Source organism: Salmo trutta, chromosome 34 (assembly GCF_901001165.1).
Source record: "Salmo trutta chromosome 34, fSalTru1.1, whole genome shotgun sequence".
NCBI classification, from domain to species: domain Eukaryota; kingdom Metazoa; phylum Chordata; class Actinopteri; order Salmoniformes; family Salmonidae; genus Salmo; species Salmo trutta.
Genome location: NC_042990.1, coordinates 33052690 through 33075499, shown reverse-complemented (window position 1 = coordinate 33075499; position 22810 = coordinate 33052690). Strand labels below are relative to the sequence as shown.

The following is a 22810-nucleotide window of genomic DNA, read 5'->3' as shown; positions in this document are numbered from 1 at the left end:
TCTTCCTCACCCAGAGCCACCGTAATAGATTTTTACAACCCCAGTCTCTGTGTAGAAACTCTGCAGCTCTGAGAGGGGGGGAGCCTGCATGGTGTAAATGAAAAATAAAGCCGTCTAGACAGCTCATCTCTCAGCTGTGCAGAAGATGAGAGCTTCAAGCTTTCAGCTTGCCCCCCCACTCCCTCTTCACTCAAACCCCATCCCCCGCTTCCCACTCCAGGGTTTCGCCTCACAATCCCACCCCTCCATCTCCGAACTTCCCCCTTCTAACTGAAACACATGGCAGCCCCCGCTGGCAGTTGGTTTCAATCAGGCCTTCTGGCAACAGGACACACACTGGGCCAACTGGGAGCTGTGCTGAAGACCGGATGAAAAGGAAGTCCTAAAAACTACGGAACGACAGGTGGCTGCTTTGGCAGCCCCACACTCACACCCCCTCCCACCTCCGCGCACCTGCAAGGGCCCGGCGCGCCACGGCCCAGGTTTGCTCTGTTGGAGCAGCACGCGATTCACCCAGCCACTTCAAGACCCCCCCCCAATCCACCCAGACTTTGGATCAACACCCCCCCCCCCGTTGACTTAGAAAAACACATCCCTGCTTCTCCTTAAATAGACTATTAAAAAGAGATTTCCTGCTGACAGCGCAGAGACAGGCCAAGATTCCACATCATTTACCACCTATCTGTTCATTTTATCACCATATTGATTTCAGCAGTGTAGTGGAGCTTGAATGCAAATGTTTGTGTCCCTAGGACAGGAACGGTTTGGTAAGTAGTTTATTCTCGGTCAATACAAATGGCAGACCTGGTCCTCTCCTCGGAGGCCTCTCACGGTCCTTTGTTTGGCCCGAGGGCAGCACAGCGTTCACTGATCAATATTGGACTGTTTGAGGAGACACTGAATGCATCTACTAGGTAACCTGCTAAGGTGACTCCATCAATCATGACATTGTTTCAGGGTCCATGTGAAACACGTCAGCACCAACCGTAGGGCTAGCTGCATTCAGATGACCACACTGAGTAAAGCCTCCCGAGTGGCAAGGCGGTCTAAGGCACTGCATCTCAGTGCTAGAGGTGTCACTACAGACCCTGGTTTGATTCCAGGCTGTATCACAACCGGCCGTGATTGGGAGTCTCATAGGGTGGCGCACAATTGGCCCAGCGTCGTCCGGGTTAGGGTTTGGCCGGGGTAGGCCGTCAACTGACTTGACTATTTAAAAAAAAAAAGTGGATGGACTTAAATTCCATGCTGGCTGGGTATGGGTTAACTATTGTAGGAGGTAAAATGAGACCAAGTGGCTGGGAGGAGGTTTAGACTTCGGACCATTTCCAAGAAGTCTATGGACCGGAAGCCATTTAAATCAATGACAAAAATGAGTTGTCCCAAGTGGAAATCTCTGTCACAGATAGGTATGGATAGGCATGGTATTCACGTGAATTTCTTTACTCAGGTTGGATTGGAAAAACTACTCTACTTCAGAATAGTTGGCTTCATAATATATTGAGATTAACACCCTCAAAAAGAGAGAAATATTGGTTATGACATCCATCTGGATGGCAACACTGTATGAGAGGGGTAGTCAGAGGGGTAGTCAGAGGGGTCTATATGGCTCCTTATGGAATCCTTATGAATATCCTACCTTCTAATACTGGTAAACAGATCACCACCAACGTTCTATTAGGTTCAATTTGATAAATCTTTAAGAATGGATTCTTGAACAAAACCACTCTAGCGTCGCAGCAGACATTTCATAAAAACCATGGCCGTGTCTGCCGAAGCACAAGAATATATTCCTCATTGGATGACATTTTCGTGAGAGAGAAACAAAACGGCTGAGGGGGAAAAAAGCGAAACAAAAGATCCTATACTCTATTTAAAATGTCAGGTCTGGTTGTTCCTCTAATAAAATGAGAAGAAAAAACAAGGGAATAATCCACTAAGCGAATAAGCGGTGGGTTTCAGTTGAAATCAGACGCAGATATTGGAAAAGTAGGGTTGATTATGTCTTTGGGTTAAGGCGTAACCAACCAACGGCACTTCCACCATTCCTGCCGGCTACATTGACTTCCATAAAGGAAGTTTTAGTGGCCGCTGAGGGCTGGCAATGGTTATTTCATTTCAGCCGTCGAACGCAAGGCCCCATTCTCCGACCGCTGCTGATGTACCTGGCTTGCGGTGGATGGCCATAACTCCTTTGCGGCAACATGGACTTTACTGCTTGTAAAAATATAAAAATACTTAATATTTGGGGAGGGAGGGAGGTTGGTTGGAGTGAAATTAATTGAATAAACAGGAGTGGGGTAAAGAATCATAGTTCAATGCTGTAGACTAGAGGAAGTCTGTACAGAGCATGGGGCCATCGGTTTAACCACGGCATGACCAGACCAGCGTTGAAACATCCTCTCCATACATACATACATACATACATACATACATACATACATACATACATACATACATACATACATGTTCTCCAGTCTCACACATGTATGGGCCCTCTGCTTTCCCCATTTAAAAAGGCTGCACTCACACCCAAGTTATTGGTGCTGGTCTTCAGGAACATTTAGGACTTATAATAGAAGTAGACCCTCAATGTACTGGGAGTAGGGGTGAGTTCAGGCCTGCTCCTCAGGCCTCTTCCTGGGCTAAGGTTGTGTTGAAATAGACCCCCTGGTCCACGCTCCCTTAATCGATTCGATTTCATTGCTGGAACGCAGCGACACGACCAGAGGAAACCATGGACCGCCCTCCGTGACAGCTCTTAACTCAATAATGGGGAAGAAGGACCTGGGAGAAGTTATGGAGGGACTAAGACCAATGCCCATGGCCTCAGTTTAGCTGAGGAACAGCCAGCAAACTCTGCTAAAGCACTGATAGCTAAACACGCCAATGAGCCTCTCCTGAAATCAGAGTTGATATCCACCTCTCTTTTTCCTAATCCACACAGGCAGGTTTTTGTTACATTTTACCACAGCTACTATACCCAGGAGGAACCTGAAAACATTTATTTTGACTGCTTTAGGTAACAAGCTGTTCCCAATGAGACTCTGGCTCAATCAGCGCATTGTGGCTGAGCACGGAGGACAGAGGGAGGGAAGAAAAGAGCAAGGGAGTGATAAAGTGAGAGGGAGGAGAGATGGAGACAGAGTGACAGAGAGAGGGGGGGAAAGCGGAGAGAGACAAAGGAGAGTTTGACCTCCTCAGTCAAAGGGACACTGGGTCCAGATCACACCGTGTCCTGTCCTCTCTAGCTGGGCCCAGATGTCAACACTGGAAATAGAACCACTCTCTCCCTGTCTGCTGTCAATCAGAGGTGCTAATAAAAACAAAGAGGAGGACGCTGTGGTCTGGTCTCCCTCATCCAGTCAGAGAGCCGCCAGTCCCAGTCCGAAAGAGAGTCTGAAAATCCCTGCTTTAAAAGAAATTAACTGCCATCACGAATTGGACTGGGATTGTGGTGGATACCATCTGGAAGGCATTAGAAACCACCACCTGGAGACATCCCAATCACAAAATTAAACTTTGGGATTACTAACATTTTGCGGGGGGAAAAAAACCTCACTTCCAGACATGAGTACCTCTATTTCCAACCCCCTTTTCAAAATCTGGTTTCATCAGATTTCCGAGAGGAGGGTGGAGGAGGACGTGGAGGAGAATACGAGTCTGGTCTCTTAGCTCATGGTTAAACGGGACACCCAACACGTCACAACATAGAGAGCCTGTTTGTTATGGTTGGTAATGAAATGAAAATAAGCCACCTCCTACAGGCTGCTCGCTCCTGAGCACCTGAGAGTTCTGACAGAGGAACAGCCTTCCTGAAACAGATAGGATCACACAATTAAAGCCAGTCCACATCTGAATAGTCCTATTGTTGATTAGGCTGGAATAATAGGAGGGGGGGGGGTCAAGGGATTTATTTTTTTATTTTTTTAAAGGTAGGCCGTCTCAGCACATGCCGGAGAAGCCAGAGTAACATAACCCTAACATATCCTAGATGTTAGACATAGGCCGGCTATTCAAGGAACTTCCATCTTGAGGTTGTGAAAAAAGGCTTGATTTGACCAAAACATGGTGAGGAAACTTTTCACCAATGATAAAGTATTATTTATTTATTTTATTCCCAGCACAGCACGTGTGATGGTGTGCCGTGCGTGATGATACCAATTCACTCTCAGGAAACTCACGTCTTGCCATGGATGTTGGTTCTACACTGAATGGTGGACTCAAAAGACCGGCTGAACTGTGTTCTGTTCCTGTGGAACTGCTGGTAAGTCAAGCAACAGAGCATTGCAGGGTAATCTAAGGTTGTCAGGTGGAGAGTTTAAATGCATCTCCATGTCCCTGGCCGCTCCGTCAGTAATGCACACACTAAAATTGATATTATGCCATGTCAAAGAGTTGAGTGCACCAAACACGGAAATGTTGTGATGTAAATGTACCCTTGAGCCGTAGTCTCACAAAAACAGCTTTACAGAGAGAGAAACAAAAAAAATGACTGATTTCATTACGTCTACCGTCTACTACTAGCACCACAAGAGCTCAGGTATGCAAGAGGCCCACCATGCTGGAGTTATCATCATAGGGGCAGCTTGGCAGGGGTACCCAAACTAAGTAGACAGGATCTGGGATGGGGAGTTTAGAGGTGGGGGCCTACATCATGGATGTCCTAAACATCAACGCAGGCTACGCTGTGAGCACAGCCACAAAAACAACCAACCAGGAGGCTACGCTGTGAGCACAGCCACAAGAACAACCAACCAGGAGGCTACGCTGTGAGCACAGCCACAAGAACAACCAACCAGGAGGCTACGCAGTAGGCTTGGGCAGTTATGGGTATTTAGTAGAGGTCGACCGATTAATTAGGGCCGATTTCAAGTTTTCATAACAATCGGTAATCGGTATTTTTGGACACCGATTTGCCGATTAAAAAAATAATAATGTAACTAGGCAAGTCAGTTAAGAACACATTCTTATTTTCAATGACGGTCTAGGAACGGTGGGTTAACTGCCTTGTTCAGGGGCAGAACGACAGATTTTTACCTTGTCAGCTCGGGGATTAGTTTTTGCAACCTTCCGGTTACTAGTCCAACGCTCTAACCACCTGCCTTACATTGCACTCCACGAGGAGCCTGCGTGGCAGGCTGACTACCTGTTACGCGAGGGCTGCAAGAAGCCATGGTAAGTTGCTAGCTAGCATTAAACTTATCTTGTAAAAAAACAAACATAATCACTAGTTAAACTAGTAATATCATCAACCATGTGTAGTTATCTAGCGTGTCCTGCGTTGCATATAATCGATGCAGTGCCTGTTCATTTCTCATTGAATCACAGCCTACTTCGACAAACGGGTGATGATTTAACAAGCGCATTTGCGAAAAAAAGCACTGTCGTTTCACCAATGTACTTAACCATAAACATCAATGCCTTTCTTTAAAATCGATACACAAGTATATATTTTTAAACCTGCATATTTAGTTAATATTGCCTGCTAACATGAATTTCTTATAACTAGGGAAATTGTGTCACTTCTCTTGCGTTCCGTGCAAGCAGTCAGGGTATATGCAGCAGTTTGGGCCGCCTGGCTCATTGAACTGTGTGAAGTCAACTTATTCCTAACAAAGGCCGTAATTAATTTGCCAGAATTGTACATAATTATGACATAACATTGAAGGTTGTACAATGTAACAGCAATATTTAGACTTAGGGATGCCATCCATTAGATAAAATATGGAATGGTTCCGTATTTCACTGAAAGATTAAACGTTTTGTTTTCAAAATGATAGTTTCCGGATTCGACCATTTTAATGACCAAAGGCTCGTATTTCTGTGTGTTATGTTATAATTAAGTCTATGATTTGATAGAGCAGTCTGACTGAGCGATGGTAGGCACCAGCAGGCTCGTAAGCATTCATTCAAACAGCACTTTCGTGCGTTTGCCAGCAGGTCTTCGCAATGCTTCAAGCATTGTGCTGTTTATGACTTCAAGCCTATCAACTCCCGCGATTAGGCTGGTGTAACCGATGTGAAATGGCTAAGCTAGTTAGCGGGGTGCACGCTAATAGCCTTTCAAACGTCACTTGCTCTGAGACTTGGAGTAGTTGTTCCCCTTGCTCTACATGGGTAACGCTGCTTCGAGGGTGGCTGTTGTCGATGTGTTCCTGGTTCGAGCCCAGGTAGGAGCGAGGAGAGGGACGGAAGCTATACTGTTACACTGGCAATACTAAAGTGCCTAGAAGAACATCCAATAGTCAAAGGTATTTGAAATACAAATCGTATAGAGAGAAATAGTCCTATAATTCCTATAATAACGACAACCTAAAACTTCTTACCTGGGAATATTGAAGACTCATGTTAAAAGGAACCACCAGCTTTCATATGTTCTCATGTTCTGAGCAAGGAACTTAAACGTTAGCTTTTTTAAATGGCACATATTGCACTTTTACTTTCGTCTCCAAAACTTTGTTTTTGCATTATTTAAACCAAATTGAACATGTTTCATTATTTATTTGAGGCTAAATTGATTTTATTGATGTATTATATTAAGTTAAAATAAGTGTTCATTCAGTATTGTTGTAATTGTCATTATTACAAATAAATAAAAAATAAGTTAAAAAAATTAAACCAAAAAAAATATGCCGATTAATCGGTATCAGCCTTTTTTGGTCCTCCAATAAATCGGTATCGGCGTTGAAAAATCATAATCGGTCGACCTCTAGTATTTAGAAAAAGACACAGGATGGTTTTTCAATACCGTCAAAACAATACATTTTTTAATCAAATGTCAATATTTGTAGTTAAGACCCGCAGTCAACTTATTCAATAGGTTAGGAGCTAAAGAAGACGGCGTTCATTTCAACTTTCACAATTTTTCATTATGAAGCTTATTGGTAGTCCCCAGTCACGTGGTGTTTGTTTACAAGCAGACAACGACGAGAGACCAGAGCCTTGTGAGTCACTCACTGTCATGCAGCATTCACCATAAATGTTTGCCAGCTAGATATGTTCTAACTATTAAGTTACCAGTCTAAAATGTGCTAAATGCTCTGCAGTTGTGCATTTGGTTTGCTAATTTAGTAGCAAGTTACTTCCTCCAAAATCAACCATTCACTTGGTATCAGTAGAGAATTCCCTCCTGGATCAAGAGCCTTGCTGTTTGATATTTGGTTTGTGTTGTAAACTGGGAGTAGCATTATGGACTTGTATAGTTTAGGTCCGAGACTGTATAAAATATGTTCGCAATGCGCTCGTTAGCATTCTCTATCGGATTTTACATGTACTTATTAGGACTGCTAACCTTCGATTTACTGAGTATTAGTGGGGTTTGAAAACAGCGTCCCTTGTGTTAGGTGCCGGTATTACCAAATATCCCGGTATGGCACAAGGTCGGTATGAAGGTATTACCATCTGGATACCGCACAAGCCTACTACGCAGTGAGCACAGCCACAAGCCTACTACGCAGTGAGCACAGCCACAAGCCTACTACGCAGTGAGCACAGCCACATGCACAAGGCAGGGGGCACACATGCACTCACTAACACTCCCAGCCTGTTAAGAGCTGTGGCAGCCCTGCCAACTCTGTTTGCCAATCTCCCAATTGAGCATTTCCCCCTACGCTCCCCGTCCCTCACTCACTCGCAAGTGCACACCCTTCCTAGTCTAGTGTGCTACCGAATTGAGTTCTCCTGCATTGTGCACAGGTCCCGTTGAGCAGTAGCTATGCAGAGGCAGGAAGAAGGAGGCGTAGTGGGGAGCCAGGGTTCTCTCCCTCTCCCTCTTCCCCCCCATTCCACAATGTGTCTTCATTCATCTCAAAGAGCACATGGAAAAGCAATTGCGGGAGAAAAAGCCCCTTCCTGCCGGGCGAGGAGGCCTCGGACAGGCGCTGCTGCAGTCTCACGTATTCCCCCTTCACGCCGCGAAACAGGAAATAGCCCTTTATTACAAAAGGAAGGAGAAGAAGAATAAACGAGCAACATTTTTGACCATCCGTCGGTTTGTTTGTAGATAGATAACTTGTGCACCGACAGAAGGCTGCCTGCGACGGGACGGCGACGAGGAACCCCCATCTCCTGTTCCCAGGCAGGGGACTAACTTAACGCAGGCCAAAGTGGGCCAGGACCACCGTGGTTCCACTCATGCGGGGCAGCAGCAACACAGTGACCACACAGACTAGAGCTAGACCGGCTAGTCTAGGGTTAGACCGGCTAGTCTAGGGTTAGACCGGCTAGTCTAGGGTTAGACCGGCTAGTCTAGGGTTAGACCGGCTAGTCTAGGGTTAGACCGGCTAGTCTAGGGTTAGACCGGCTAGTCTAGGGTTAGACCGGCTGCTGGAGGAAATGATCAGAATGACAAGATGGAACCAGTGATGATGTTTTCCCATTTCCTCCGTCCTCTCGTCGGACAGTCCGTAAACCCTGAACTCTAACAAGGGTTGAAGACGACAGATCTTTAAATTAGAGGAAACTGAAGTTGAGGGAGGGGAACACACAGAACATCTGTTTCAATGAAACAAGAGGATAAATAAATAAAAGACTCATTCCATCTCTCCATAGAGGAGTATTCTGACGCTGTTAGACTGTAGGTGAGGCTAATGCCATCAGTGGAAGGATCAGGATGGGATGAGTTTCTGCCTCTCCCTCAATGGGAGCTGCTCTCTGGAACACCTCTTCTTGACTCCCTGTGGTTGACTCTACTTGACTCACTCACTCTATCCCTCAACCCACTCTCCCTCCCCCTTCCTCTCCACCCCCCCACCCCCCCGGACCCCTGAGTCATAGTACCAGACACCTGTGGGCTCTGGCTCGCGCACATGGATGCCCCCCCACTATGGACAAAGTGACTTGAATCTGAAACCTCTGTTTAAACAAGCCCCTGGTCTCTTAAAAAGCCCTCAGCTATTCAAAAGCTCTGCTGAAGTCTCTTTAGAAACTAAATCAAGTAAGCAGTTTTGATTCCAGTTGTGTCCTATATTATTTCACAGGGCATTAAACCCACCTCCCTCTCTTTTAAAAGCAAAGCCCTTCCCAAGAACAATACGGCCCCTTCACTAGCTACAACACATTCCTCATCCCAGAGCCAAGTGCCAGAAACAGTGTTGGATGGCTGACAGTTTCAAGGTTGTATGGCCTGGCAAATGATCTAAACCACAGGGTTCACTTCTCAACGGACCCTGTAAATTAAATAGCAGAGTACAAAAATAAGACTTTAATAGGCCAACATGCAAATAAGGAAAAAATCTCCGTCCTGCAGATCTCCTGCTTGGTTGCGGTGGCATGAAGCACACGACTGCATCATCATACGCTGCTTCTGAGCTCACTTGAAAAGCAACACCATAAAAGTACTGTGAGTCTGTTTTCAACCCAATAACGAGAAACAAGTAGAAGCCAATCTGTTGAGTCTCTGACTACAGACAGACTGGAGGACCTGTTCACCAGACTGCAGGGATGAGAACAGCAGTGGAACAGGAAGCACTACAGCAGGAACATGAGAGATGTTTCCTCACCTTGTACTATAGCTACAACAATGGATGGTGGTGAGTGTGTTTCACTACAATATGCTAAATCTATTCTTTCAAATCAATGAAATTGTCCCTTGTTCTTTTGTATTCTGTTTGAGCCTCGGACAGAATGCATCTTATTTCTAGAGTATAGGACATTAGAAAATGTATGTATGTATGTATGTATGTATGTATGTATGTATGTATGTATGTATGTATGTAATGTAAGCGTGTGTGTTCTCACTGGTGGACATGCCATGGACCAAATATCCGTACAAACTTTGAGGACAATTTATATGCGATGTTTCTGAAAAAGCACGACTCCAACCAACTCTGTAGTGGGTAGGTAAGGAACAGCAGTTCATGGCCATGAGGGCAAATGATCAGCTTATTTGTACACCAAATCCCCAATATGTTAGGCATCCAAATGCATGTAGAAGTGCTAGTCAAATGAATACTCAAATAAAAAGGAGGCCCAGTGGAAGAAAACAAATAGTGTGACAAATGCAGGGTTTGTCTCAGCAGCATTTCCCTGATTGGGTATCGAGTCGACTGATGTTAAAACAACGACCTTACCTCTTCATCGGAGGTATCATTTTCATACTCGTCCCCATGCCGGGAGGTGATCAGTCCCTTCTCTCCTCCGTCATCCATGGCGACTCCCTCGCCTTTCTTCATCTTCCTCTTCTGTTTTGATGCAGTTTTTTCATCTGGCTGCTATGAAAACAAGACACCAAGGAATGACATTTAGAGTTCATAGCAACCGGTTGCTATGCGAACAAGTTCTGGTACATTTTTAAGTTCGGGGGGATTACTTCCCTGCTTGGTGCTGTTAAAAGCATCGTCCTCTAATTATCTAAGAAGAAAAAAAAGTGATGCGTGACAGCCAATCAACTGTCAGACCTGTAAGTAAAATAAAAGCAGTTTTAGGAAATAAAACTTCCTGTAGGCTTGAAGGGACGACTGATTATTTGATGCCATTAATGGCTCAATGACAGTTTCCATGTTTTAGGATTCCCATTGATTTATTGCATTCAGTACACATGATTCACACACACACACACACACACACACACACACACACACACACACACACACATCACACAGTCACCAGAAAAGCAAATCCTGTGTGAGTGAAAGGCCAGCGAGGATGAAAGGATCTAAGGACCCACCACTGGACATGCTTTACTGTGAGCCATCAGTCACACAGACGCAGAGCCGTCAAAGGCTCTCTTAACAGGAATGAGGGGATAGAGGGACGTAAGGGAGGGTGGGATGGATGCATGGAGGGAGGAAGGGGGAATGAACTGCTTTGAGACGAGGAGATAGAGGTATAGAGGGAGGGATGGAGGGAGAGAGCAAGAGATGTTCTTTGAGGTTGCAGTCTCATTTCCCTAGAGGCAGTGACAGGCAGGTGAGTAACCTGCTATGATTTATTCCTCCTGTGAGTCCCAGTATCTTTTGGCCTGCAGCTCTAAGTGAAACACTTCCTCCCTGATGCCTAGTTAAATCCCCATCAAGACAGAGCTGCCTGGGCCCAGTTTTAATACTAAATGCATTTTTACACCCAGGGGATTTCAGTCAGACCTGAGTTTCGCTCTGCTGTAGCCTCGTCTTGAACTGAACAAACAAGGTGAAGTGGGGTTTGCGTAGGAGGCTGTTTAAGAAAGCCAAGAGGGAAGCTTGTTTACTCCACAACACGGAAGCCAACGCTTGTAAAATAGCAGACCAGATAGAAGAGTGGGGCTTCCTGGCTACGCTACAAGTCTGTTGGAGGAGGACCAAGCTAATCTGTTTACTGTTACAGGGATGAGGAGATTGTGGGGCGGGGGTGGAGGGAGAGAGTGAGACCACGACAGATGACTTGTCCAGATGATGTGTGACAGATCAGCCAAAAGAGAAGGGCTCGCAGAATGGATCATACAGCTTGAAAACAAGCAGTGGACTGGACTTCCAGCTGAGCTTGGCCTGGAGCCCATGTGACCACAACTGCCGACAAGGATAAAATGTGGGAGAGAGGCTGAGGACAGGAAGACCCTGCACAGAGTCAGTCAGGAGAGAGAGAGGCTGAGGACAGGGAGGCCCTGCACGGAGTCAGTCAGGAGAGAGAGAGAGAGGCTGAGGACAGGGAGGCCCTGCACAGAGTCAGTCAGGAGAGAGAGAGAGGCTGAGGACAGGGAGGCCCTGCACAGAGTCAGTCAGGAGAGAGAGAGAGGCTGAGGACAGGGAGGCCCTGCACAGAGTCAGTCAGGAGAGAGAGAGAGGCTGAGGACAGGGAGGCCCTGCACAGAGTCAGTCAGGAGAGAGAGAGAGGCTGAGGACAGGGAGGCCCTGCACAGAGTCAGTCAGGAGAGAGAGAGACTGAGGACAGGAAGACCCTGCACAGAGTCAGTCAGGAGAGAGAGAGAGAGGCTGAGGACAGGGAGGCCCTGCACAGAGTCAGTCAGGAGAGAGAGAGGCTGAGGACAGGAAGACCCTGCACAGAGTCAGTCAGGAGAGAGAGAGAGGCTGAGGACAGGGAGGCCCTGCACGGAGTCAGTCAGGAGAGAGAGAGGCTGAGGACAGGAAGACCCTGCACAGAGTCAGTCAGGAGAGAGAGAGAGAGGCTGAGGACAGGGAGGCCCTGCACAGAGTCAGTCAGGAGAGAGAGAGAGGCTGAGGACAGGGAGGCCCTGCACAGAGTCAGTCAGGAGAGAGAGACGCTGAGGACAGGAAGACCCTGCACAGAGTCAGTCAGGAGAGAGAGAGAGAGGCTGAGGACAGGGAGGCCCTGCACAGAGTCAGTCAGGAGAGAGAGAGAGAGAGAGAGGCTGAGGACAGGGAGGCCCTGCACGGAGTCAGTCAGGAGAGAGAGACGCTGAGGACAGGAAGACCCTGCACAGAGTCAGTCAGGAGAGAGAGAGAGAGGCTGAGGACAGGGAGGCCCTGCACAGAGTCAGTCAGGAGAGAGAGAGAGAGAGAGAGGCTGAGGACAGGGAGGCCCTGCACAGAGTCAGTCAGGAGAGAGAGAGGCTGAGGACAGGGAGGCCCTGCACAGAGTCAGTCAGGAGAGAGAGAGAGGCTGAGGACAGGAAGACCCTGCACAGAGTCAGTCAGGAGAGAGAGAGAGGCTGAGGACAGGGAGGCCCTGCACAGAGTCAGTCAGGAGAGAGAGAGAGGCTGAGGACAGGAAGACCCTGCACAGAGTCAGTCAGGAGAGAGAGAGAGAGGCTGAGGACAGGGAGGCCCTGCACAGAGTCAGTCAGGAAAGAGAGAGAGGCTGAGGACAGGGAGGCCCTGCACAGAGTCAGTCAGGAGAGAGAGGCTGAGGACAGGGAGGCCCTGCACAGAGTCAGTCAGTCAGGAGAGAGAGGCTGAGGACAGGGAGGCCCTGCACAGAGTCAGTCAGGAGAGAGAGAGAGGCTGAGGACAGGGAGGCCCTGCACAGAGTCAGTCAGTCAGGAGAGAGAGAGGCTGAGGACAGGGAGGGCCTGCACAGAGTCAGTCAGTCAGGAGAGAGAGGATGAGGACAGGGAGGCCCTGCACAGAGTCAGTCAGTCAGGAGAGAGAGGCTGAGGACAGGGAGGCCCTGCACAGAGTCAGTCAGGAGAGAGAGAGAGAGGCTGAGGACAGGGAGGCCCTGCACAGAGTCAGTCAGGAGAGAGAGAGGCTGAGGACAGGAAGGCCCTGCACAGAGTCAGTCAGGAGAGAGAGAGAGAGAGAGGCTGAGGACAGTAAGGCCCTGCACAGAGTCAGTCAGGAGAGAGAGAGGCTGAGGACAGGGAGGCCCTGCACAGAGTCAGTCAGGAGAGAGAGAGGCTGAGGACAGGAAGACCCTGCACAGAGTCAGTCAGGAGAGAGAGAGAGGCTGAGGACAGGGAGGCCCTGCACAGAGTCAGTCAGGAGAGAGAGAGAGAGAGAGGCTGAGGACAGTAAGGCCCTGCACAGAGTCAGTCAGGAGAGAGAGAGGCTGAGGACAGGGAGGCCCTGCACAGAGTCAGTCAGGAGAGAGAGAGGCTGAGGACAGGAAGACCCTGCACAGAGTCAGTCAGGAGAGAGAGAGAGGCTGAGGACAGGGAGGCCCTGCACAGAGTCAGTCAGGAGAGAGAGAGGCTGAGGACAGGGAGGCCCTGCACAGAGTCAGTCAGGAGAGAGAGAGGCTGAGGACAGGAAGACCCTGCACAGAGTCAGTCAGGAGAGAGAGGCTGAGGACAGGGAGGCCCTGCACAGAGTCAGTCAGGAGAGAGAGAGAGGCTGAGGACAGGGAGGCCCTGCACAGAGTCAGTCAGGAGAGAGAGAGAGGCTGAGGACAGGGAGGCCCTGCACAGAGTCAGTCAGTCAGGAGAGAGAGAGACGCTGAGGACAGGGAGGCCCTGCACAGAGTCAGTCAGGAGAGAGAGAGAGGCTGATCACAGGGAGGCCCTGCACAGAGTCAGTCAGGAGAGAGAGAGGCTGAGGACAGGGAGGCCCTGCACAGAGTCAGTCAGGAGAGAGAGAGGCTGAGGACAGGAAGACCCTGCACAGAGTCAGTCAGGAGAGAGAGGCTGAGGACAGGGAGGCCCTGCACAGAGTCAGTCAGGAGAGAGAGAGAGGCTGAGGACAGGGAGGCCCTGCACAGAGTCAGTCAGGAGAGAGAGAGAGGCTGAGGACAGGGAGGCCCTGCACAGAGTCAGTCAGTCAGGAGAGAGAGAGACGCTGAGGACAGGGAGGCCCTGCACAGAGTCAGTCAGGAGAGAGAGAGAGGCTGAGGACAGGGAGGCCCTGCACAGAGTCAGTCAGGAGAGAGAGGCTGAGGACAGGGAGGCCCTGCACAGAGTCAGTCAGGAGAGAGAGAGAGAGGCTGAGGACAGGGAGGCCCTACACAGAGTCAGTCAGGAGAGAGAGGCTGAGGACAGGGAGGCCCTGCACAGAGTCAGTCAGGAGAGAGAGAGAGAGGCTGAGGACAGGGAGGCCCCAGGCCTGAATGGATCCATCAGAAAGCCTTCACGTCCCGTTCACACTTCCACTTAATTGGGAGCAAAACCCAAACGATAAGCCTACCTAGGCTCTCTGTCCCTGGCTTGGCCTGCTGCAGCACCTCCATCCAGAGAGAGGGGTCATCCTGGGGTGAACCCTGCTACACAACCCTCACAGGGCCCAGGGAAAAATGTCAAAAGTTAGCGGGGGTGGGAGTTGTATTAGCGGGGGTGGGAGTTGTATTAGCGGGGGTGGGAGTTGTATTACCGGGGGTGGGAGTTGTATTAGGGGGGTGGGAGTTGTATTAGCGGGGGTGGGAGTTAAGTGTTTTAAGGGACTAAATCGAGTAAACAAAGGAGATGCACTTTGTCTTGTTGTCTGGGATACCATTCCCCCATGTCCACCCTCAATTTGACCCCTGCCTTCACATCCCTCCACCTCTCCAAAACTTTAACGGCTGGTGGATGGAGGAGACATGTGTAACCCACGGTGGAAGTGGCCCAGACACGTCTGAAGACCAGAGCTCCTGCGTGGGTGCATTAGGAGCAAAGCCTTCCTGGTTACTGTAAGATGAGAGCCCCCCCAGTCAAAGTCTCTCCTTTCCTCCCCAACTCTAACCCCATTTTAAAATCGCCATCTCCCACCCACTCACACGCCGAGAGCGAGGAGCGACTGGCCGGCCAACGGCAGAGCTGGCTGGCCCGATCGAAGTGAGCTGGCCGCAGCCAGCCGTTGCACCAGGGGACTCTCCCAGGGACCATAAAGCCTCCAGCAGCCACATTAACTTCTGCCTGGTGTGTTGAAGGCCCAGATTCTTTATTCACAAGAACAGGGAGGAGAAAAGAGAAAGTGAGTCTGGATGGATTAGAACGCTGCAGCGGGGTACAGATGTTCCTCCCGCTACCAGACAACTGCACATGATGATTTCAAGGTTTCTAATTTGTTCCAGTGTGTCTTTGCAATAACAAAACACACTATTATGTTTTGCTTAAAAACGTTGTCCTTTGTTTGCATCTCTTGGAATTGCCAAACTAACTTGAAGGACTGCACACTTAAAAACAGCCAAGACCAGTGTTTGATTTGAGTGATGCATGTGGTGCTAAAATCTGCATGGCAGTAATAAAATTTTAAAAAGGCAACAGTAAACATGTTGTCCCTGATGAATGACGCAAGGTCCAATCATTGTAATTTTGTAAAAGACGGCTCTCTATTGCAAGACGTATAATTCACCCAAGTTGTCAGAAATCGAGCCAGTGGTGTCTGAGTTATTTAGACTCATAGCCCTGAGCACGTTTGCAAAATTGCAGCACTCGATATAAACATCCACCCATTATAGCACCACCATGTGCTTGATATGAATGTTCTTGCATATGTTAAGTCTTGACAGCGTTCGCAACAAAATTGTTAGAATAGGAATATCTTTGACTGATTGATTTGCCAGACCAGACCTTCGTGAATACTTATTGATCAACAGCAGCCATGTTGTTTTAGGTACGAGGCTGAGAACTTTCAACCAAAATGCCACATCAAGTTTCGTGCAGATCGGTCATTCGGTGCCAGTAGAGTAGCGCTGTGTTTTTCACAAAATTCTAAATGGTGGAAAATCCATCATAGCAGACCTTATGAGTCACGGAGGCAAATGTGTTCCTTGTGAGGAGAGGGACCTGTAAGCGCTCCTACCGAATTTCATGACTTTAGGTCAAATGACGTGAGGGACATGACCGTTCAGTTTCAAAATACAAACTCTTGTTATAGCGCCACTATTTGGCCAATCAGTGTAATTTTCATCTCTATGGAAAGATGCATCATTCACCCAAGTTGTGAAAAATCAGGCCAGTGCTGTCAGACTGCTCATGAGACTAAAGAATGAACGGATCCAGTCCCCTCCCCGATTTCATCGTAGGGACAATAAACACAATTGTAGAATTGAGACTGGTCAAAAAGTTAAGAGACAATGAAGGTGTTGGGAGGATAAGCTGATGTAATACAATGAAGTCAATCCCAGCCATTTGCATGACTGTTGGAGATTTTTGAACACACCACCAGACAGAACAATGAGCTTAACATTGGCTGATAAACATAGCAACTATCCCTGGAAGTCCCAGACACCGGCCCCCTACCCATTTACCCTACCCATTTACCCTATCCATTTACCCTACCCATTTACCCATTTACCCTATCCATTTACCCTACCCATAGTTGGAGTGGCTACATCTCAATTTGCAAACCACTTGTGACAGAGGACTTTGTGCATTTGAAGATGGAGTCAGGAGGAGGGTAGATGGTACTATGGCAGATGTAGACTTTACTGTAGACTGGCAAGAGAATAGAGACCGATAGACACACTTGCCTGTTCCTGATTCCAAACAACGTAATAAATACAACTTCCACTACGGGGTAGCAAAGAGTAATATCTATTAAATCAAACTGATAGATATTTCTTCCAGTGTATAACTGGATGATGGATATTATTATCTAGACTAATCTAGAGTTGGATGATGGATATTATTATCTAGACTAATCTAGAGTTGGATGATGGATATTATTATCTAGACTAATCTAGAGTTGGATGATGGATATTATTATCTAGACTAATCTAGAGTTGTAGATAAATGTGAGTTGATGATCAGGAAAAGCTTGGGAAAAAATAATTTGATTTTATTGCAAGAGCAAAAGTTCTTTATTAAGACAAGAAAATGGATTATACTTCAAATAACAAAAGTAAAACAGTCACATTTTAGTTAAATAAAGTTGATAAAAAAATTAACAGGAATGTATATATTCTGAAGATTATATATGACCAAAAGTATGTGGACACCTGCTTGTCAAACGCAGGTAGCCTAGTGGTTAGAGTGTTGGCCTAGTAACCGTAAGGTTGCTAGATCGAATCCCCGACCTGACAAGGTAAAAATCTGTCGTTCTGCCCCTGAACAAGGCAGTTAACCCACTGTTCCTAGGCCATCATTGAAAATAAGAATTTGTTCTTAAAAACTGACTTGCCTAGTTAAATAAAAGGTTAAATAAAATATATATTTTTAAAACATCTCATTCCAAAATGAATATGGAGGAGTTGGTTGCTCTCTTTGCTGCTAGAACAACCTCCACTCTTCTGGGAAGGCTTTCCACTAGATGTTGGAACATTGCTGAGGGGACTTCCAGCCGGGGAAGTTTCCCATCCAGATGATGAAGACAAAATCAGCAGCAACATCTATCAGCTTGAAGGAGGAGCACTGGGCACCTATTGATCTTTTTCTCAATGTTTACATCGCGGCGAGCTTATTGAGATTGGCAACAGCACTCTTGGTGGCATCGTAGTGTTGTAGGATCACTGGTTTCTGATGCTCGTCCTCAACCTTGGCGTCATAGTGCCTGGTGGACAGCGCCTGTACGGCCATGCCTGGTGATGGAACGTGGGACACCAAGGTAAGCAGCCCAACAATGACCTGTAGATCTGTCTGCCATGGTTAGCCTTCATCGCCTCTAGAATGTGTGGTGTGCTGGATCTAACAGTGCCGATGTATGTTAGTCCATCTTTAAGAAGCTTTTCAGCTAATGGTACAGATATATAGTTCTCTGTGGTGATATTTCACTTTTGCGCCAAGGGGCCACAAGCCCTTGAGAACTTACTTAGAGCAACTGTGTGTCTTTCCATGTGGTTTGCCGAGGTATGCCTCTACTTTTGAGGGTAGCTCAGGCCTGGGGTAGCTGGTCTCGGTCGCAGTTCCACCAGATCTTTATCACATATTTGTCAGGCTTCAATGGGATGCTTTGTCGGAAACTATATCAACCTCCGAAAATAAAGAGCTGCTTATCCACACAGATCTGTGCCAGGAATAAGATATTTTTGGTAGCTGGGCTACAAACATGCTCTAGATATCCATGAAAGGGGCAAGCTTGTCTGCTGCAATTCGTTCATGCCTCGTTGCTCTGTCGTCAAACCTCATGTATTTCATAATGTGTTGGAATCTTTCCAGGACATAGTTGCAGTAAACACTGGTCTGCCGTCAGCTTCTGACCAGAGGGAAGTTTGAGTCTCATTTATACACAATCCTGCTATAATCACAAGACCAGTAGGCTGTCATTGTAAATAAGAATTTGTTCTTAACTGACTTGCCTAGTTAAATAAAATGTACATTTTTTCCGGGATGGCTCTTATTCCGTTCATGTATTCTTTATTTAGCTTCCGTTTGTTTGAAGCGCAATCGTGTCAATCATCTCTAAGGTCAGAAACAAATTAAACGATTCAACTGCTTTGTAATATCTGGTTGATTTAGACATGTCTCTGCTGCTGCACACCTTTGTCCTCCACACTGTTCCATTTCTGTCGAGATATGGTGTTTCATCACCATGCTTCTCAGCTGCAAGCCTTTATTGCTACCATGGCCTTTGACCCCAGCCCTCCACTCTTCTCGCCCCCATTCAGAGCGAGCCTGCAAGGGTGCAACTTCAGTGTCACTATACTCAGAAGTCTCTGAAATATGATCGAAACCACTCCCTCAATTGTCCTGAGTGTTCCTGCTGACATTTTTAACTGAAAATTAAACATCGGCGTCACCCAAATATACCTTGAAGAGTGGAACTCAAGATGGTAAATGTTTTAGCTTTAAGACAGATTGCCCCCATCCACCTAGCATAATGTGTTATTTATAACACTTTAAAAAGATCTATTAAATATAAGGTCATTTAGATTGTTCATATTGTTATACCTGGCAAATAGAAATTCTCAGGGATGTCAGTAGAGCATATGACGAGCCCTACTTCTGCAGCTGATCGTCTGTCAGCTCATAATTAAATGACACACGTCCCCTCCCTTGAGGGTACATGTCACTGGATATTCTGTTTCTGTAGTAACCCATGGGTGGTTTTGACTGTGGGTCAAAATTTCCTGAATGTATTTCTTGCATTTCATATCCACATGGATTTATCAGACAAAGATATGTATGCCTGGGTACAAAATGTCACTCGCGGGTCTAACGAAATGGCTACCATTCCTTGATAACTCAAGTAACGGAGAGCTGTTCCCTCCCATTAATTTAAACTTTTTCAGCCTTGGACTCAAATGAGAAATTCTGTGCTTTCCTGGAACCCAAGCTTATGAAAACCTGACCCCTTTTGGGGCCCTAAGCGAGATTTAGTTGAGGGTCCCTCCCACCTCACAGGCAAAACAGTATAGTGGCTCCTCTCTAGATGGCAGAGAGAACATGTTGTTTTAAAGTACATTACACATTTTGCCTTGGGTTGTAGAGAAATCTTTGCGGTTTTAAAGCTAATTTCCTGCAATTCTACAACTTTTGCCATGACTTATGCCATGTTAATATGATATCTGAGTGAGAGTGACTAACAAAATCAAATGGGGGGCCCCCGCCCGGTCAGTATTAGATAGTTTAGACAACTGGCAAGTTTAGATAGCTGGCAAGCCTAACTTACCAATCTAAAATGTTTGGCTGACATGGCTAATTGAGTGACTATCAATGACTGACAGAGGAAAAACTGCTGATAAACAACCACATTACTAGATTGCACCTTGTGTATTCTACTATTCTAACTCTCAACAGTGAGTTAAGACCCCGACGGAGTTCCAAGAAAACAATATTACAATTTTACTCTGACATGTCCGCGCCCCATACTTTACGAAAAGCTGATTTAAGGAAATAGCATACATTAGCGTGTTAGAGTAATGCTTCTTCCTTACATTGGAGAAATCAAAACACTCTGAAATCCACCACTTCGGCTAGAAAACTAATTTGCAAACCAGCAGTCTGATATTACCCAGCTAATAATCACACAACTCACTTCACCCATCCACCAACACTGCAATAAATGAATAGCTGTTTACTGCTGTAATAAAGAATGTATAAACTGAACAAAAATATAAAAACGCAACATACAACAATTGCAAAGATTTTACCAGGTTAGTTCATGTAAGCAAATCAGACGATTGAAATAAATTCCTTAGCCCCTAATCTATGGATTTCATGACTGGGAATACAGATAGGCATTGGTTGGTGACAGATACCTTAAATAAATAAAAAAGTAGGGTCAAATATAAGAAAAATCAGTCAGTATCTGGTGTGACCACCATTTGCTACACGCAGCGCGACATCTCCTTCACATAGAGTTGACCAAGCTGTTGATTGTTGTCTGAGGCTGTGGGGCTGTGCATTATCATGCTTAAACATGAGGTGATGGTGGCGGATAAATGGCACAATAATGGGCCTCGGGATCTCATTACGGTATTTCTGTGCATTCAAATTGCCATCGATAAAAATGCAACTGTGTTTGTTGTCCGTAGTTTATGCCTGACCATACCATAACCCCACCATGGCGCACTCTGTTCACAACGTCGACATCAGCAAACCGCTCGCTCACCCACCATACACACTGTCTGCCATCTGCCCGGTACAGATAAAACCAGGATTAATCCATAAAGAGCACACTTCTCCAGCGGCCATCGACGGTGAGCATTTGCCCACTGAAGTCGGTTACAACCCTGGTGAGGACAACAAGCACACAGATGAGCTTCCCTGAGATGGTTTCTGACAGTCTGTGCAGAAAATCTTTGGTTGTGCAAACCCACAGTTAGATCAGCTGTCCGGGTGGCTGGTCTCAGATGATCCCGCAGGTGAAGAAGACTGATGTGGAGGTCCTGGGCTGGTGTGGTTACACATGTTCTGTGGTTGTGAGGCCAGTTAGATATACTGACAAATTCTCTAAAATGACATTGGAGGTGGCTAATGGTAGAGAAATTAACATTAAATTCACAAGCAACAGCTCTGGTGGACATTCCTGCAGTCAGCATGCCAATTGCACACTCCCTCAAAACTTGAGACATCTGTGGCATTCTGTTGTGTGACAAAACTGCACATTTTAGAGTGGCCTTTTATTGTCCCCGGCACAATGTGCACCTGTGTAATGATCACTCTGTTTAATGAGCTTCTTGATATGCCACACCGGTCAGGTGGATGGATTATCTTGGCAAAGGAGAAATGCTCACTAAGAGAGATGTAAACACATTTGAGCACAACATTTAAGAGAAGCTTTTTATGGGTATGTCAAACTTCTGGGATATTTTATTTCAGCTCAGGAAACACGTTGCGTTTATATTTTTGTTCAGTGTAAATGTATTTTGCAAGCACACAAATATGTCACCTTGTTGAGTCCGGAGCAGCCAAGGTACAAAATGTAAAGTCACAAAATAAAATAGATTCCTGCACACTGTTGAATGCTATCACAGTTTACTGAGTGCAAGGTCTGATAAAGTCAAGACCTTTAGGTCAAAACGTTTGCACTCAAACTGCCTTTAACTAGCCTAAAGTTTTTCCTGGCGTGGTCAGGTGGTCAGGAAAAACTCCTGACCCTACTATATTGCTTCTGTAAAATAAATAAGACTCCCATATTCACCGTAGGTGTATTCTTATCTGTTGCAGGCAGTTCTGTAGCTGTTTCACCACTACTCGTCGTCAAAATCTCATCAAGAATGACAGCATCATCATCATCTTCTTCATCATCCCCTTCTTCAGCATCCTCTTCTTCATCGTGGCTGTCACTCCCAGAATCTTCCAGTCCAGAGAACACACTCTCCTCGCTATCTGAGAGGTCTGCATCTTCCTCCTCCCCAGCCTTCTTCTCAGTGACATCTTTGTCAAATATGGGAAGCTGAAATATCAGAGAGACAGAAAAACAGACACATACAGATTTGAATAGATGGGCGAAACATGAATGAGTAAGCACTTTAACGGAAACAAAATGAATATAGAATCATCGAAAGTTAGCTAATTACCTGACCCAAGTGATACATTGGCAATAGCACAAGAATGCTTGCTAGCTGATCAAGGTGAGACAGACAATTAGCTAGTTACTATTCATACAAAAACATCCTTACTTATTTTATTAGCAAATACATCAGGGGGCTGTGATTAACACAAAAAAAGTGTGTTAACCTTTTCCTGCATAGCATAGCCAACGTGTTAGCCTAGCTAGCTGGTTAGCAACGAATTACATGTTTTAGCTAACATTACCCTTTTACCGCATATACATTTCAGAAATACTTTCGTACCTGGTCATCGTCCTCTTCAATAACTCTTTTCTTCACACTCTTTTCTTTAGCTTTACTCATGGTGCCGTTTTTCTGTGATTCAAGATTCACCGTACGCATGCTTCTTGAACGTCAACAGCCAACCATGTGGGACTCCGGTAAGAGGTCAAAGTTGAAAGTTGAACGTCTGTTTTAAAACTGTGCTTTTCTAGAACGATTATAAAAAATATACATGATATGATTTTCTTGTACATAACATAATTTGATACCTAAAGTGATTCAGCCTAAATATGTTGCAAATTGTTAATTGAGGTCAAAGTATTAAAAAAAAGTTGTTTTGGTG

General features: G+C 46.2%; 1 protein-coding gene across 2 annotated transcripts in view; it reads right to left on the bottom strand.

Moving 5' to 3' along the window:
* Positions 1–22671, bottom strand: part of LOC115174051 (ribosome biogenesis protein bop1) — a 90936-nt gene extending 68265 nt beyond the window's left edge. The window contains exons 1-3 of one of the 2 annotated variants that reach the window (XM_029732681.1): positions 22489–22671; positions 21834–22088; positions 10074–10211 (exon numbers count right to left, since the gene is read on the bottom strand). In XM_029732681.1, the coding sequence (XP_029588541.1) occupies positions 10074–10211; positions 21834–22088; positions 22489–22587 (492 nt within the window). In that variant the 5' untranslated portion in view covers positions 22588–22671. Of the gene's footprint in view, positions 1–10073; positions 10215–21833; positions 22089–22488 lie in introns of both variants that reach the window. The other variant, XM_029732680.1, reaches the window with a different exon arrangement.
* Between the last annotated feature and the right edge of the window lie 139 nt (positions 22672–22810).